The 17,193-nt window shown below is 39.3% G+C and overlaps 1 protein-coding gene across 1 annotated transcript in view; it reads right to left on the bottom strand.

Moving 5' to 3' along the window:
- The window catches only part of KIAA0319L (KIAA0319 like), a 57,844-nt gene extending 40,955 nt beyond the window's left edge, over positions 1-16,889 (bottom strand). Inside the window, exons 1-2 of the mRNA XM_039362986.1 lie at positions 16,679-16,889; positions 10,486-10,652 (exon numbers count right to left, since the gene is read on the bottom strand). Coding sequence (XP_039218920.1) covers positions 10,486-10,627 — 142 coding nt within the window. The 5' untranslated portion in view covers positions 10,628-10,652; positions 16,679-16,889. The remainder of the gene's footprint in view (positions 1-10,485; positions 10,653-16,678) is intronic.
- Positions 16,890-17,193: the final 304 nt, after the last annotated feature.

Genomic DNA, 17,193 nt, shown 5'->3' with positions numbered 1-17,193 from the left:
TGCATTCTAGCTTTTGTAGCACCTTCTCTACAATTTAAGATATCTTCATCTGTCATGCTTACTTCCTGCATATAACTAACTCTTTTATTTGCAGATCAGTGCTAATTTTTTCATTGATCTATATTTCCTCCACCCACTCGCCACCCACCCACCCCATCCCTGTTTTTGCCACAGTGGAATTGGGCTTAAGGATTTCCTATTCAAATGATATACTAAATTATATTTGGCTTCATTTGAAATTCGAACATTCCAGCGTTACATAAACAATATTCTCTAGTGTTCGTGCCACTTTTCCTCACTTAAATCTTCCCTAATGAATAAAATGCATAGAAGGAAGTTATAAGACAAGTCAGGAACTGGATCAGTGGGCAACCTATAAATGTTGGCAGTATATAATGAATTTTCTAGAAGGTCTGTCTGTGGCAGGTCTGTATAGTTTTCTCTAATACTACCAGGGTAATAAAAATTCCCCATCAGTACTGCTTCATGTCTCCTTGAAAGATTTAGTTTAGAAAGCATCCTTCATCCTGGTTGTGCAAGCAATAGTCGATAACAACAGCCACATATTTTAATACAGTGATTTATACATTTTAGCAAGTTCATTCATTGAATCTTTGGGGAAGCGTAGATATTTTAATGCACAGTGCAATTTCACCTCCCTTTCCATTGCTTTCGTTCTTTTTAACAGCTGTATCCGCCAACTGCTGTATTAAACAAGCGCTTTCATTGCTATGAAATCATATTTGCTTTCCTGTACTCGGAGTTCAAGCTCATCCTGCTTATTTCTTGTATTCCGAATGTACAGAAAACAAAGGTGTGAAGCTTGTGAGTCAATGTTATTCCTGATTTTTTTTACTGAGTTAAGTAGGTCATTTAAAAAAAAAAGCATACCCACTTTCCTCTATAGAGTGTAAGGCTTTATCTGAGTTCCTTACATCACTATTTTCTTTTTCATAACACCACAGAATTCAGCTTAATGCCCTCTTGATTAAGTCAAATATATTTTTATCAGTCCTGTGAAATGGAACTCATCTTGTACTAGCAGTCCATCAGGTGTCAGGCTCAAGGAACCAGAATGTGAGATGATCAAAAGTTATCACTTTATGGTTGCAATGTCCATTTACAAGAATCTCACCAGACTATCTGCATTCTCTTGGGAACAATCAGATAAGGCTTCGGGGTAAAGCCTGCTATGCTGATGCTTTCTGTGAAGTATGGACTCTAAGGTCAACCTCCTTTTCATACCTCCTCCCTCTCTAGCTAGAGATTCCACCATATCAGAAATTCTTCGGACCACAGTCCAGAAGTCAATCATCTTCCACTAACATCATTTGAATAGTTTTAGTCTTTTACCTGCTCCGTACTTCTGCTGTTTCCCAATTCTCTACTATGGCCCAGAAAGTTGAATAAGAACAGTAATTGAACCTCCTGGTTGAGTATTCTTCATAGATCTTCTAAATCGACAGCGATAACAATGTATCTGCTCTGGAAGTATCACTGATATCACATCTATTACTTAGAACTGATAATTGATAGTGGATTTTATAAATCTTGAAATTATCCTGTTATATTCCTGACCCAAGCTTTTGGCGTGAGTTATCAGACATGTTTGTTCCACAGCTCTTCTCCTTATTTTCTTATAGAATACGCTGCATCTCCTCTGTCTTTCAGGGATACATTATCCTGGCGCATCTTCAGCCAAGCCTATTTTCCTTTCCCTGAAAACTCAGAGGCAGTTAATTTTCTGAGGGCCTCAGAGCTGTTCTGAGTTCCAGAAGTATAGAATATTTTACTGTACTGTTTTTTTTCTGGTTGTCGCTTTCATTACCTGGCCTTTTTGTTGGATTCTTGTTCAGACAATATGTAAGAGTTATTACCCTTATCAGCTTATATTGCAGTACCTCCATTGTTTGAGCTAGTAAACCTCCAGCCTCTCTTATGAGGTTGTGTGGCCATTCACTGCACCAGTTCTCCAGCTCTTTTTTCAGGTGCTCCCACTACCTTGCAGTTTCTCAAATAAGTAATTTCTGCAGTCTGGAAAAAAGATTCTGGAAAGAGTGCAAAGAAGAGCAACAAAGGTGATTAGGGGGCTGTAGACTAAAACTTATGAAGAATGGCTGCAGATACTGGATACATTTAGTCCAGTGGTTCTCAACCTGTGGGTCGGGACCCCATTTGGGGTCGAACGACCATTTCACGGGGGTCGCCAAACAAGGCTGTCCGCCATTTTTTCCCCCTTTTCTTTGGCCACGCCCCTGGCACCCGGTGATGTATAAGTAGTTGGGGGTCACCACAACATGGGGAACTGTATTATGGGGTCGCGGCATTAGAAAGGTTGAGAACCACTGATCTAGCCTAATGAAAAGTAGGACTAGGGGCGACATGATAGCAGTCTTTCAATATCTGAGTGGCTGCCACAAAGAACAGGGGGCAACCTATTCTCCAAAGCACCAGAAGGCAAGACAAGAAGCAACGGTTGGAAATTAACCTAGGAAAGAAGCAATCCAGATCTAAGGAGAGATTTCCTGACAGTGAGAACAGCTTGCCACCAGAAGTTGTGGGTACTTCATCAATGGAGGCTTTCAAAGAGAGACTGGAAAGCCATTTGACTGAAATGGTATAAGCGCAGTGCCCAAACTGCAACCCAAAACCCACTTATGTATTGTCGGGTGCCGGGTGGGCGTGGCCCATTGGATGGGTGTGGCCCATTGGGTGGGCGTGGTTGCGGTGGTAATGGCAGACTGGATGGGACTAAAAAGTTCAATCAATCAATTCCAACTTTGCAAATCTTTTTTTCCCCCATAAGAAATTGAAACTGATTGATTGAACCTTTTTTTTTTTTTTTTTGCACACGGTGACAGAGGCCTAAAGTGAAAAGGTTTTATAAAACCCAGCTGAAGGCCTAGGACTGGGGCGACAGCACGCATGCCCACGTGTGCCATAGGTTCACCACCATGGGTATAAGGTCTCCTGCTTGAGTTGGGGGTTGGACTAGAAAATTTCCAAGGTCCTTCTAACTCTGTTATTCTGTTAAACATGCTGCAAGGTTGATTTCAGGCAAAAATATAAACACAGTACAAACACTACAAGTCATGATTGTACAGAATCACATCCATTCATCTTCAGTTCTATCTTTGGATCACCTTTGAATTCCTGTCACTAACAGGAAGACAGATCTTGTTTTCTACCCAGGCTCCCAGTTAGCCAATTACACACTGTGAATTTGGGAGTGGGGAAAAAGGCTAACTGATCTTTTCTTGAACTTCATTGTACTGTCAAATTCCAGGGATCAGTTTTCACCTGGCTCTAAAAGAGAGGAAAGAGATTTTTTTTTTCCTAATTTAGCAGAATGTTCTTCTCTTTCCCCCATCCTGCAGTCTGTATTTCTGAATTACAGGCATTTTGCTTCTTTGCTACAGAAATAAGCATTATGGATTTTTCCTGCAGTTTTCAGTGTTGTGCTAATTATTTCACCAGAAGATTTTGACTGCATCAAAATGAAAAGCAAAAATAGAAAGGCAAATATTAAATAGAAGGGCACAAATTTCTATGCTTATGTGTTTTTTTTTTCTTAATCTCAAATATGCCATTATCATAAACTGGGAAGTTCTTGTATCGAATGTCACTTCCATTAAGGTGGCCCTGGAAGAATATTTCAGTATCACTTTTTATCCTCATTGCAACACTTGAGAATATGTATTTCATTTATATCCCACCATTTGATAAATCAAAGTGATTAATATAGCAATAGCACGTAAGACTTATGTACAGCTTCATAATCCTTTACAGCAGTGGTTCTCAACCTTTTTAATGCCACGACCCCCCAACTGGTCGTAAGTCGATGACTACTCAACCGGTCGTAAGTCGAGGACTACTCAACTGGTGCAGCACCGTTTGCAGAATGGGACTTTTGGCGGGCTCAGCAAGGCAGAGACAGCCTGGACAATTCCTATTGGCTTTTGAAAGCCAATAGAATTAGACTCTATTCAAGAGAGTCTATTCTATTGGCTTTCAAAAGCCAATAGAATAAAAGGGAGTAGCACAGCTAAGGAAAAGGGGAAAAAATGGCAGATTGCGTTGTTTGGCGACCTCCGTGAAATGGTCGTTCGACCCCAAATGGGGTCCCGACCCACAGGTTGAGAACCACTGCTTTACAGCCTTCTCTAAGTGGTTTACAGAGTCACCATATTGCCCCCAACAATCTGGATTCTCATTTTACCAACCTTGGAAGGATGGAAGTCTGAGTCAACCTTGAGCCAGTCAGGATTGAACTCCTGGCAGTAGGCAGAATTAGCCTGCAATACTGCATTCTAACCATTGCGCAATCAAGGACTCCTAATACCTAATGCTTCATCCTCCCATTTTCAACAACCCTTTCAGATGAAATTTGCTGAGAAAGCGTGACCGAAAAATCACCCAGCTGGTGTTCGTGCCTAATGTGGGACTAGAGCCTGGTGGTTTAACCATTACACCAAACTGGCTATTATCACCCTAAAACAGAGAAAATAATAGAAAATGAAGAAGTTAAAGTGCTGTGGGACTTGGAATTCTAACAAACAGGCACCTGCTGCATAACACCCCAGACTTAACAACTGTTGATAAGACAGACATAAAAATTTGGATAGTGGACATGGCAGTACTTGGAGAAAGCAACATAGAAGAGAAAGAACTGAAGAAGATAACGAAATGCAAAGATCTGAAAATAGAAATAGAACAACTCTGCTTCCTTTGCAAATAGAAACAAAGATAGTACCAATGGTAATAAGTGTCTTGGGTGCAATCCCAAAACAGATCGAGTACCATTTGAACACCATCGGCATTGACAAATTCACCATCAGTCAATTGCAAAAGGCAGTTTTTCTTGGAACAGCTTCCATTCTGCGTCAATAACTCCAGTACCTTACACATCAACATCTGCCTACTCTAGGTCATTGGGAATGCATATCTGTCTGTGGGAAGGACTTGATAGGCAGACAAAAATGCCAAATCCGTATCTTATAGAACTATTTTAAGGACGAAAAAAAGTAATGAAAAGCATTTGACGATAGTATGCTATAGTGTTTAAATTTGTTATTATTATTCAGTTGGATGAGTACTCCATAACCGTTTCAAAACTAGGGAGGGAGGGAGGAAATCAGTCAATCTTCAAAATCCACCTAAAAGACAACAGCAGAACTACAATAAATGAATGCTCTTAACATTGGGGGAACTGACAGCCAGAATTTATTGCAAAAGCTCTTTAAAGATCTCTCACACCAGGGCCCCAGCAGACATTGGGGCAAATCTAACTTGCAGCAAAGAACAATTTAACTTCTTACAAGATGTTGTATTTGCCAATTGCATTGATTAATCTGTCAAGCACCCTAACAATTCATTACAGTGTAATTAAAAAGAGGACACAATATTCTTGCCAGCTTGAAAAAGGAATGGTAGGGAGGAAATGAAAGGAAGAGCATTTAACTTCTGAATATAGTTGGGCAAAGCAAAATATTCCTAATTATATTTTCTTGCCAGCTGCCTCATATTTAAAATGCTTAATTTTAAAAGTTTTCGGTTTGTGGCCATTATCTGTTGTGCTTATGCTAGCATTTGTCTCACTAAATTCCAGTTTGTTTTGCACTGTGCTCTTGCATTGAAATTTATCAATGCATGAAGCAACAAGGGGCTTGTTTTTCACCGGGCTTGTTCCAGAATTGATGCTGATTAGGGATGAGAGAAAATGGCTGGCCCAAGATCACCCAGTTGGCTTTTGTACCTAAAGCTGGACTTCAACCTGAGTTTCTCTGCCTCTATTCCAACATCTTAACTTTTTAACTATTTGGCCACATCAGAGTATTTTTTTTTCTGTTTTGTTTTGGCTGAAGCAACATACTAAGCTACAAATAATAAAGCCATATTATAAAACACATTTCTGAAAGTTTCTCTGGTCTTGGCAAACTTCCCTGAAAAAGGTGCTTAATAAGCACCAGAAGCAAAGTTAACAATTTATACAGTTGAAGTCTACATAGATGAGATCATCAGGATGGGATGACTGGTGTAAAGGACTCTGTGAATTAATGTTCAACTATATCTTATTACCCTACCAGTGAAGTGACTGATTTTCAAGCATTATGCTTGAAGTATTTAATTTCTTATATAAACTCTCAATATGCTTTAGAAGCTTCTCAAACTAAAGCTGTTTTGCTTGCTTTAATATGCTGTGATCACATAATAGCATGTTAGCCTTCCTGAATAATCACCAAGCAGGAAGTAAGCTTGTCTATTAAAGAGTCACATCACACAATCTTTACAGATTACATGACAGCTTTAACACAGCCCTTAAAGGAGAGATACTGAGGAATCTTTTAAGCACTGAGGTCTACATAAGATATGAGGCCAGGTTTCAAGAGCCTCATCTGCCAGTATGAATGCACAACCTGCACACAAATGTATACTACCTATCAGAGGCTTCTTACTCATTTTCAATTATAATTATGATATGCACCTCTACTGGGATTAGTTAAAAACCCAGCTTAATGCCTCCAGGAAAAGCCAGAGTTTTACAGCCTTCCAGAAGACCAACAGGATTGAAGCCATTCAGATCTCTGGGAGAACAGGCACTGCACAGAAAAAACGTATCTCCTGGGTCCTGCGAGATGGCACGGTTCTTCTCAAAGGACCCAGACCACACCAACCTTGCCAAATCTGATGAGATGGGCAGAAACAATTGCAATAAGCAGTCCTGCAAGTATCTTGGCCTTATGCCACATAGGGCTTTAAAGGGGACAACCAGCATCTTGAAGTGTACCTGTAAGCTTACTGGAGCCAGCGCAGCACACAAATCAAAGGTGTTACATAGTCAAACTTTATTGCATCTAAAACTCTGCACACTGCTACATTCTAAACCATTTGAAGCTTCTGAATAGTCTTCAAGGGCAGAGGACATTGCAATCATCCAGATGGGAATTGACTGTGGCATGAGTGACTGTGAGCAGAGCCTCCTAATCCAGGAACGGGCACAATTGATACACAAGATGGGTCAATGCAAAGTCCCTATGTTGCCATCTAGTCCAGCGGTTCTCAACCTGTGGGTCGCGACCCCATTTGAGGTCGAATGACCATTTCACGGGGGTCACCAAACAACGCAGTCCGCCATTTTTTCCCCCCTTTTCCTTAGCTGTGCTACTCCCTTTTATTCTATTGGCTTTTGAAAGCCAATAGAATAGACTCTCTTGAATAGAGTCTAATTCTATTGGCTTTCAAAAGCCAATAGGAATTATCCAGGCTGTCTCTGCCCTGCTGAGCCCGCCAAAAGTCCCATTCTGCAAACAGTGCTCCAAGTTGTCTACAGCGAAGGTGAGTTATCTGGAAGTTTCCACCCCTCCCTGCTGAGCAACTACTAAAAATGTAAGTAAAAGAGGGCCAGGGGTGGGAGGTGGTTGGCCTGCTCCGTCTCTGCCGCTTGCCAGCTACGCCTCGGCCGGCGCAGGGGGTGGCACCATGCATGTGCGGCGCTCCCTGGCAGGGAAAGTCCTCGACTTACGACCAGTTGGGTAGTCCTCGACGTACGATCGGTTGGGTAGTCCTCAATTTACGACTGGTTTAGTCCTCGACTTACGACCGGTTGAGTAGTCCTCGACTTACGACCGGTCGGGGATCGCGGCATTAAAAAGGTTGAGAACCACTGATCTAGTCCTTGAGCAGAAGTTATGAATCGAGGATGACCCCCAGATTGTGCACCATCTCTGTCGAGCTCAAGAATTAGAGGAATCACTCTTATTAGAATCCCCAACCTTTTCATCTCCACTAAGACCTCACAGCCTCCAGACACTAGGTAAGCACCTTTATAGCATCACTTGTACTCAGCCCAGGGCAGAGATTACAGTTGGATACCACTGGGATAATGATAATAGTTCACCCTATGTTATTACTCTTATATTAATTCTAGATTAAAATAAAATCAGCTTAGAGAGGGAAAAGCAGTTGGGCATATTAATAAATTCCTCCTTCACATAAGTATATTTAATTTCAAGAGGAACCACCTGGAAAAATACTGATGTTAACAATTTAGAATCACATCCCTATTTGAAAACAATCAGGACTTTTTAATATGCAATACACTAAGCGCTAGACAATATCCAGTTGTCCAGGAAGGAACAGAAGTTTGTCTGTTGCAAGAATACATTTATTCATTTTGAAAGGAGAGAGGTTGAGACAGACTGTGCCAGTACAATCTGCTAGAGAAACCCTTCTAAAGTAAAGTAATTTAAAAAGAATTATGAAACTTTATAAAAGTTTCCTGGATTAGCTTGTCAGAAAACTTTTGGTATATATTTTGAAATGTGCACAAAATTTGGAGCATGGTGATCTGGAATAAAAATATCATTGTAAGGATTTTTATTTTTTTTTTGTAAATATGAAACAAGGCCATAATGTTGTCAACGTTTTCCCCACAAAAGCTTAAGTGCTAATAGGGGAAGGGGAAGAATTGAAGAAAACAAGGAAAAGTGTATTTACAAGATAAGAATTAGGACAACTCTTTAGTACAAACAACATGCTTGAAAAACAGGCAATAGCATTGTAGAACATGGTATTCATTCCCTCAACTGTGTCTTAGTTCTGGATTTAGAATATTCCTGAAATATGTTAACTGCTGTAAAAAATTTTAAAAAACACCAAAAAAAGATAGCGCTGAAACTTAATTTTGTGGAACTTAGGAAACAGAAAACTAATCTCAAAGAAACAAAGAGAATTCAAACTAAATAATTTGTGATTTCTACTTTTACTGTGTATCCCAACCAAAAATAAAGATAACAAATCAAAGAGACTTTAAAATCAACTGTTTTTTGTACATGCAATGCTAAAGATCAATGACTCACTTACTGCATATCAACTAATCAATTTTACCAGTTACCAAATGTCAAAAAAGACACCAGATAATTTATTAGAGGTTGGGAGGAAAAGAGACATTTTACCCTATAACAGTGTCAGTTTAAAAGAGCCTTCTTTAAAGATACTAGTTTTTCAGTTGATAATATTTTTAAAAAATATATATTTTTGAAAAAGATAAAATGTTGAGATAAAATTAAGATAAATTGTTGTATTATTTAAAGAAGGGCTTGTCCTAGCAATTTTCCATAGACCATAAAATTGACCTATTCTCCAAAATTCTCTTTGCAATACCTCTTTTTTTTTTTTTACCCTGCAAATAAAGGTTAGATACTAAAACTCCTTCTCTCCCCCCCCCCCAGTCATTGATCTGTCTTCTCTGACTGCTTAAACAGAAAGCTTTCTCCCACTGAGAAGTACCTGCTAAGTCAACATGTGATACACGCTCCCATTTTCAGGGCCACTTTCACAGCTTACAGACGAGTTTTTGAACCCAATGGCATTATATAAGAATGTTCTTATCAAGAATCTTGAATGAAACACAACTATTCAGCCATTTTAATTCTATTCCTGAATCTTATCATTGTAGCTCCTTAATAACTACAGTTAAGTCTTTGCACAATGTCCTTATCATTACTAAAAGAACTTGTTAACAACTTTTATTTAGATATTTCATCTAATTTCCCAATATTTCCTATGTGTCTTAAAGCTTTTACTCTTAGTTATATCAAAATCATTTATATGAGAATGTAGAGGGTAGCAAGTGTCTGTGGTATCTTTCTAAGATTCTGGAATTAATCTGAAAGTTAAATATTTTCTATTAAGTATTTACCTTTTATATTTCTGTCGAAAACAATCTTACATATCCCCATAGCCCTCATCAGAGTTTTGTGTGGCACATAGGACAACCGCTGTGCTATGGTGTGTGTGTGTACACACACACACACACACACACACACACACACAAATATATATATGTATATATGTATATATTATTGGAAAGAAGAGTATGTGGAATAAAAAAGCACTACATATTAAGCACATACAACATATATAATTGGCATCATTTGCCATAGATTTTATATTGGAAGAGGTGCGCCCAAACGCTCACAAGAAACAGACACGCTCATTTAGAGCTTTGTATTTCAAAAGGAGAAAAAAACACTGTGTGAAAACTCAGAGCACACAGATGGTCCAAAGGCGTAGGTGGATAAAGTGCCAACTTAACAAACTTTGGCTAAAAATCATATAATGTGGGAAGCTCTATGTCTAACTAAAAGTATCTCAAGAGACAATTTCAAGATGCAGTCATATTTACAATATTTATTAAAAGGCAACACCTTTCAGGAACAACAACTCACTTTAAAAAACATATGTGTATGTATTTAATAAAATTTCTTACTGTAACAAGATGCTAGCAGATACTGCTGATTGTTGACTATTAATAGACTAACATGGCTTTCCTCCTACAATGTCCCTCTTAGCAATGGGTGTTCACAAGCTTTACATTGATAACAATTCATAGAACATAAATTAGATAGGTTTACATTGCACAGATTGATAAATCCTTATTCATTCACAATTGTAAGTGTCTCAGAAAGGAGCATAAACTCTTACCTGTACAGAGAAAGAGGGCACTGAGGCAGACAAATACATAGATTAGAGGAAGATGGCCCAGACACTTGGCAGATTTCCTAAAGAAGATTACCAATGGATTCAGAAAGCTGATGCTGAAACTGTTTTCCAAACTCTTCTCCATGGCCTTCGCAGACAGACACAGAGTTCTATAAATATAAAAAATATACAATTCTCTTTTTTATATATTCTGATCTCCAACTGCAATCGCTTTTGGGAAACAGTTATATCTAGATATTGAGACAATGAACACACATACCAAGCAGAAAAAAACAGTTTCTACTATTTATCATCAAGTCCCAAGATTTGCTCCTGAATTTATCTTTAAAAATCCCATACAGATGTCTTAACTGGGACATAGCTTAGGTTAAAGGCAGGGTCCCCTGTCGCCACATGATGAGTTATAAAATCAATTAATCTTCGAACATAAAACAAATACATGAAAGGAAAAAAATACATGTGGCAAGTTCTAATTTCTTCAAAGTAGTTGCCCACATAATCCTAAAGGGTTCCTGCTTGCCATTTGTTTACTGATGGCCAGCTGTCTTCACATATCAAAATACTCAGTACTGAAACCAGCCCACATTTGGGAACAGAAGCATATTACAAAATTACGCAATGCAAGCAAAGCAAACTCAAAGCAAAGAGTGCTAAATCAGTGGCTTTTAAATGGGGGCTTTAGACTCTGTGTTTGAAAGTTAAAAGCATCTATGCAGAGTTTCCTAGTTCCACCAATGCTTCAACAAATTCAGTCCATCTGCTAAACATGTGGAACTAAATGTTACCAGTTGCTTATTTGTACTTCCTAGCACCATCCAGAAAACAAGACAGAAATTGGAGCAAGCAACCAGTTGAACAACAATGAAAAAGTAATGTTAGCCAAGCTTTCTTTCTACTAGGAAAATGAGAAACTGAAGGTTAGATAAAGTTGCAGCTCTATACTTACTTACTTGTGGATACAAATAGTCCTCGGCTTATGACCACAACTGAGCCCAGAATTGATGTTGCTAAGTGAGTTTTGCCCCATTTTACGACTTTTCTTGCAACATTTCTTAAGTGAATAATTGCAGTTGTAAAAGTGAATCTGCCTTCCCCATTGGTTGCAAAAGATGATCACATGACCCTCCGGTCACTGCAACCATCATAAATATGAATCAGTTGTCAAGCATCCAAGTGTAAATCATGTGACCATGGGGATGGTACAATGGTCGTAAGTGTGAAAAAATGATCATAAGTTATGTTTTTAGTGCTGTTATAACTTCAAACAGTCACTAAATGAACTGTTGTAAGTCAAGGACCTATCTGTGTTATATAAATTGTACTAATTTCAGGCATGTTCCTTTTATTAAATTTAATAGCACTTAGACTTATATACTGCTTCACAGTGCTTTACAGCCCTCTCTAAGCAGTTTACAGAGTCAGCATATTTGCCCCCAACAATCCGGGTCCTCATTTTACCGACCTCGGAAAGGTGGAAGGCTGAGTCAACCTTAAGCCTGTCAGGATCGAACTCCTGGCAGTGGGAATGCAGAGTCAGCCTGCAGTACTGCATTCTAACCACCGCACCACCAGGGCTCTTAAATGGAATTCTGCTTAGCTTGGACCTGCATTTATCTTTAACTTACAGTGGGTATTTATTTATCTCCCCTTTTCTATGACTTCATTACAAGGGATCTGAATAGAATAGAAAGAATAATTCTATCAAGAACCTTTATTTTAACTCTCAATGAATTTCCCTAATCTTATGCTTATACAAATAATAACATACTGAAAATAGGATTAATACCTAACAAGTAGTCAACAATCAAGGAACTACCAACTCAATCAGCAAAAGAAAAAGGAACTACTAAGGAGAAAACAACACCCTCACTTACCCTGTAAATAAATAGAGAGCAAACCCCACTCCCTTCTAGCATTGAGGATGTTACCTAGTTTGATAACAAAAATGAAAACATCTGAAGGAAAACAACCAAGCTCAGAGGTGAACACCACTATGCAATCATGAGCTATATTCTGGTAAAATAATCACAATACAGTCCATTGGTAATAAAAGTGTATACTTTGGTGATGACATCGTAACATAGATGAAGAGAATATGCCTCTCCACTTTTTCTTGTACCACAAAGGCTTGCATTGTCTGGTAAGACCACTAGCAAAACTGTTGTATTTAGTTCCTGGAACCAAAATCTGATGTAACTTGAACCTTTGGCTCTTTCCCAAAACAAAGCAAATTTTATAATCTGGTTATTGCAGCTCATCATGGAAAACGAACAGTGGAGGAAAAAACAGTGCAAAATTATAATAGAAGATCAGCTACAATCTTAGGGAATTTCATTACTGTATTTGAAATGCCTCAGTAGCACATTTTGCTGATTCCAGAATCTACTAGCAATTTAACTCTGGATATTGTTAAATCAATTTATACACTGCAATATCATAAAATTCCCTTTTCCTTCCTATATAGAACAACATATGCACATGACAATAAGCACTGGGTTAGATTGGTTTTATCCTAGAAAAAGAACTTAAAAATTTGTTCCTGATGATTTGGATAGCCTGTTCACCACATTATTGGATTATGTAAGGGATCAGCCATGCCAGCATCAGTGCAAAGCTTCAGTAGCTGCATAAGAACAGAAAGTTCACTTGAAAATCTCTTGAAATACTGCAGAGGATTCTAGGGTACATTTTCAGCTTGCATTAGGAGTCAACAATGCTGGAAGACATCTGACAGCCTGAACTCCCATTTATGGCAGGTAGTCATTAAATTATGACAGCTAGCTGTCTAGTCTACCTATATCATAACACTGCTGAATTCATCTATGCCTTGCATCCAATTTTATGTTTTGCTCTAGGATGACTAACAGAATTAGGTTACTGCTACTATGCCTGCCTTCATTAAAACACCTTGAGAACATAAGAAGAGATCAAAGTTCAGTTCTGCCTTCTGTAAACGTGGAAGTCTATTTACGTGGCACAATGAATTGCCTTGTTGCAAAACCAGATATTCCTCTGGTATAATAGTTCATATACTCAGGTTGCATAAAAAGGCCAAACTTAGATATTAGTTCTAATCATATCTAGAGGCCTGCAAATTTTAACTCCAGCTATTTTTTAAATCTTTTTGTTATTAATGAGACAGCTGGCTGTTATAAAAAAATCAGCTTATTGTAATTAAAAAGTCATAGCATGGTTTAAAGATACACATAGGAGGTCAAACTGTAAAAGGACTCTTGGAGGTGTTTTTTTTGCTGCTGGATGTTTTGAAGTATGGGTCACATTCTAAATTACTCAGTACATTGAATGTATTAATAACTTAACACCATTTTTTATTAAAATAATAGCATTTGGGATCTCTCTGTCATGCTATTGTTTTTTTTCTTAGTCACTTCACCCCACGCTATTGTTGCTGGTAAAAGCAAAAAGAAGTTGCTACTAGAACTAAAGTGAGGAGAGAATCACTAAGACTTTTTAAAAATAAGAAACCAACATGCTGCTAAATGTATTTACATATTCAATACATCATTTGGGGTCTTAAAGTTGCATATGCAACAATAGCAATAAAGTCACAATGTAAAGATATACTTTCATATATAGTATATGCATATGCATATGTCTGTGTATCAACATGTTAGATTTTTAATAAATGAAAAGGACTCCTTGTTATGCACAGTTTAAAAGCTTCCCTCAGTGTCTATGCAAATGGATACATATTCATTATTCATCAATATACCATTGACTCAATTTAGGTTCATTACTGTTTTAGCAGAACACTCTATTTCACAACTGTAAAGCTCTTAATACAGCAAATATGATTTACTGTTCAGTTACAAAAAAATCCCCTTCCAACTTTACTCAACTCTTTTAGGGAAGCTTTTAACAGCTTTGAAATATTTAACCCCCAAAAATATATATTTGTATCCAGCAAAATATCCTTATTTGAAGGGTGCCTCTGTCTTAAACAGTTGACATTTGAGGGGTGCTGCTTTTGAAATTTCTGATACTCAAAGTAATTTTTCTCAGAATTTAAAATAAAAGGCTAACTTAAATCCAAGGAGTTCCCTTCTTCTCAAAGAAATTAAATCAAAATTTTAAAAAATCTTATTTCTAAATCAGAGCTGGTCCTGTCTGTCACAGAATCTACTATTTGGGTCTCTGTAAGCAACTATTTGGGCAAGCTCTGATAGGATAAATGGAAAGTCCAGAAAAGTAACTCTTACAGAAAATCAAAATATAACCCCATTGTAAAACTCTATTGCAGCAAGAGTGGATGAATGTTTCCAGTCAAAATAGTACTATGCACCCCAGACAGATTGCTTGGACAAAAGCAAAGCAAAATCAACAATCTACAGAGACATAGTCTTCTTGACAGGTAGGTACCTACCTATCAAAATAACAATACACAGTATAAGAGTTATTTAGCTAAAAGAAAAAGCAGGCTCAGAATTTATATTTAATCTGATCATTTTAATCCATACAAATAAGGTCTCAGCTACCAGTCAGAGTGTACCCTAGCATTTCTGAGGACACAGAGCGTTTCTGTCTTCCTACTGGTATTCAGCCAATAACTACATGAATTATATTAATCCACTCAAGATGGATACACTGCCTGGAGCTTCAGGAGGAAAGGTTGCATACGTATTAAAGAACAAATTATATTTGCTAGGAATAAGTTCCCATTTGACTGTTAATTTTAGTATTCATTCGAGTTATATAGCCACCCATCTCAACTGCATGACTCTGGGTGGCTTACAATGAAAAAAGCTACAATACTATCAAACCACAAAAAGAACATACAAAAACCAATACAAATTAACAATAGCAAAGGCCTAAAAGCAATCTACATCCAACATAATTCCTATATGGGCTCCTTAAAACAAGGCTGTACCTGTTTTTCCTAATTGTTATGCCAACAAGTCCGGGTTCAATTCCTCCCACTTGTACAAAAAGGGTACCAAATTAAATTTCCCGCATTTTCACTTCACTAAAAGACAAACATAACACGTGATGTAGACATCAGTGTTCTGCACTAGTTCAGTTTTGTACAATAAAATTAATAGGTTGTAGGAGCTGTATTCTCCATAATACATTTGTTAAATATCTGAAGTAGCACGCAAGCATTTTATTAGTTCTCTAAGAACTATTCCCTCTTCAGTGGCAACTATCCTGTTTAACCAAGACCCAGATTCAACTTTCAGCATCTTTTGCAAAAGGAATACCGGAGACACAGGGGCCCTGCAAACCTTGGAGAGCTGATGAACCAATTCCTGGGCCTCCAAGTTTCCATAATGTGCAGTAATGCTTTGCTGTGCTGCTGGAAGCTATGGCCAGGCATATCTGTCTCTGCCACCCTTGATTATATATAAACCTTTTCCGTTCAGACATTGCAGGTCGACGGGCAACCTCATAACTTGCATATCTCCTTTGTTTGTGAACTCAAGGTGGGTTTATTTATTTATCAGAGTTATAAACCGCCTCACTCCACCAAAGTATTAAAGTGGTGCAAAAAATCAGGCTAGAGTATGGAAAGCAACCGAATAATAAAAAACTGTAAATTGTATTCACCAACAGGCATTAAGCAACATAACCTGAATAAAGCCTCGCAATCTACACATGGTGTGATACCTTTAGTCTATTTATTTGTACACCCCCAATTCTTAAACTTAACATTTCGCCTGCATTGTTATATAGATTTTATAGATTGTTTAGTCAGTCAACGTCTGTGCTGTATCTATTCAGTAGATATTGTTTCTGTTTGGCAGATCAAATGACAGACATAAATGACAGACATAATCACCAAGGACCCTCACGAAAAGACAGATTTGACCTCTTCCCGGAGGGGGGGAGAGGCAAAAGAGTGGGGGGCCGCTCTTGCTTTGGGGAAGAAGCTGTTCCCACGAGCGGACTGGCCTCCCAGGACACGCGCTTCCGCCTGCCCTGATCCGATCCCACGACAGCCCGGCGAGGTAGGCCGGTTCCAGGGACCGAAGTCGGCCAGAGATTTCCCAGGGTGGGGTGGGGGACACGTGGACTTGGGCCCTCTCCCTAACCTCCACCGCTCAGGGGACTCTCACCCCCCAGCGCTCCCAGCCAGGGAGGCCCCGGGAGCGGCGGCTGAAGGGAGCCAAGCGTAGGGAAGGCGCTGAGGAAGCGCGACCCATCAGGCGCTACTTACCAGGGGAGCATGGCGGGCCGCGGTGAAGGGACGGGTGTTCTTGGCCGACAGGTGAAAAAGCGGGGCGCGAGCGGCTGGGTTGGCCGCTGAGGTAAACTACTGGAAGGAAGGGTCCCCCTGCCCATGCCCTCCTCACAGCCGCGGCTTTACCGCCGCCAGGGCCGGCAGGTAGGCCGCAGGCTCCCCAGAAGCTTGCTCAGCCGCCCCCCCCCCAAGTTATTTATTTATTTTTTAAACAGCCCCCCCCCCCCAATCCTTCCGTTTCTGAGGCAGAGCAACCCCAACGCCTCACTCTCTGCCCCGCTCCGCCCCCCTCCACTTCTTTCCCTTCGGCCGGAAACGCAAAGGGAAAAAAAAAAAAAAAAAGACGTACGCCTCGGCCGGCCTCTCCACCAATGGGCGCTCCCGACCGTCGGAACGAGAGGAGGGTGGGGGAGAGAAAAAAAAAAATCCTCTCGCCGTTGCTATGGTTGCCCGAGCGCCTTCCTCCCCGCCCTCCGTTTCCTCAAAAGGGA

Source organism: Crotalus tigris, unplaced genomic scaffold, assembly GCF_016545835.1.
Source record: "Crotalus tigris isolate CLP2741 ecotype Arizona unplaced genomic scaffold, ASM1654583v1 scf7180000019504.1669754, whole genome shotgun sequence".
In the NCBI taxonomy this organism is placed as follows: Eukaryota; Metazoa; Chordata; class Lepidosauria; order Squamata; family Viperidae; genus Crotalus; species Crotalus tigris.
Note: the sequence above shows the minus strand (reverse complement) of the source record. Positions and strands in the feature narration are given on the sequence as shown.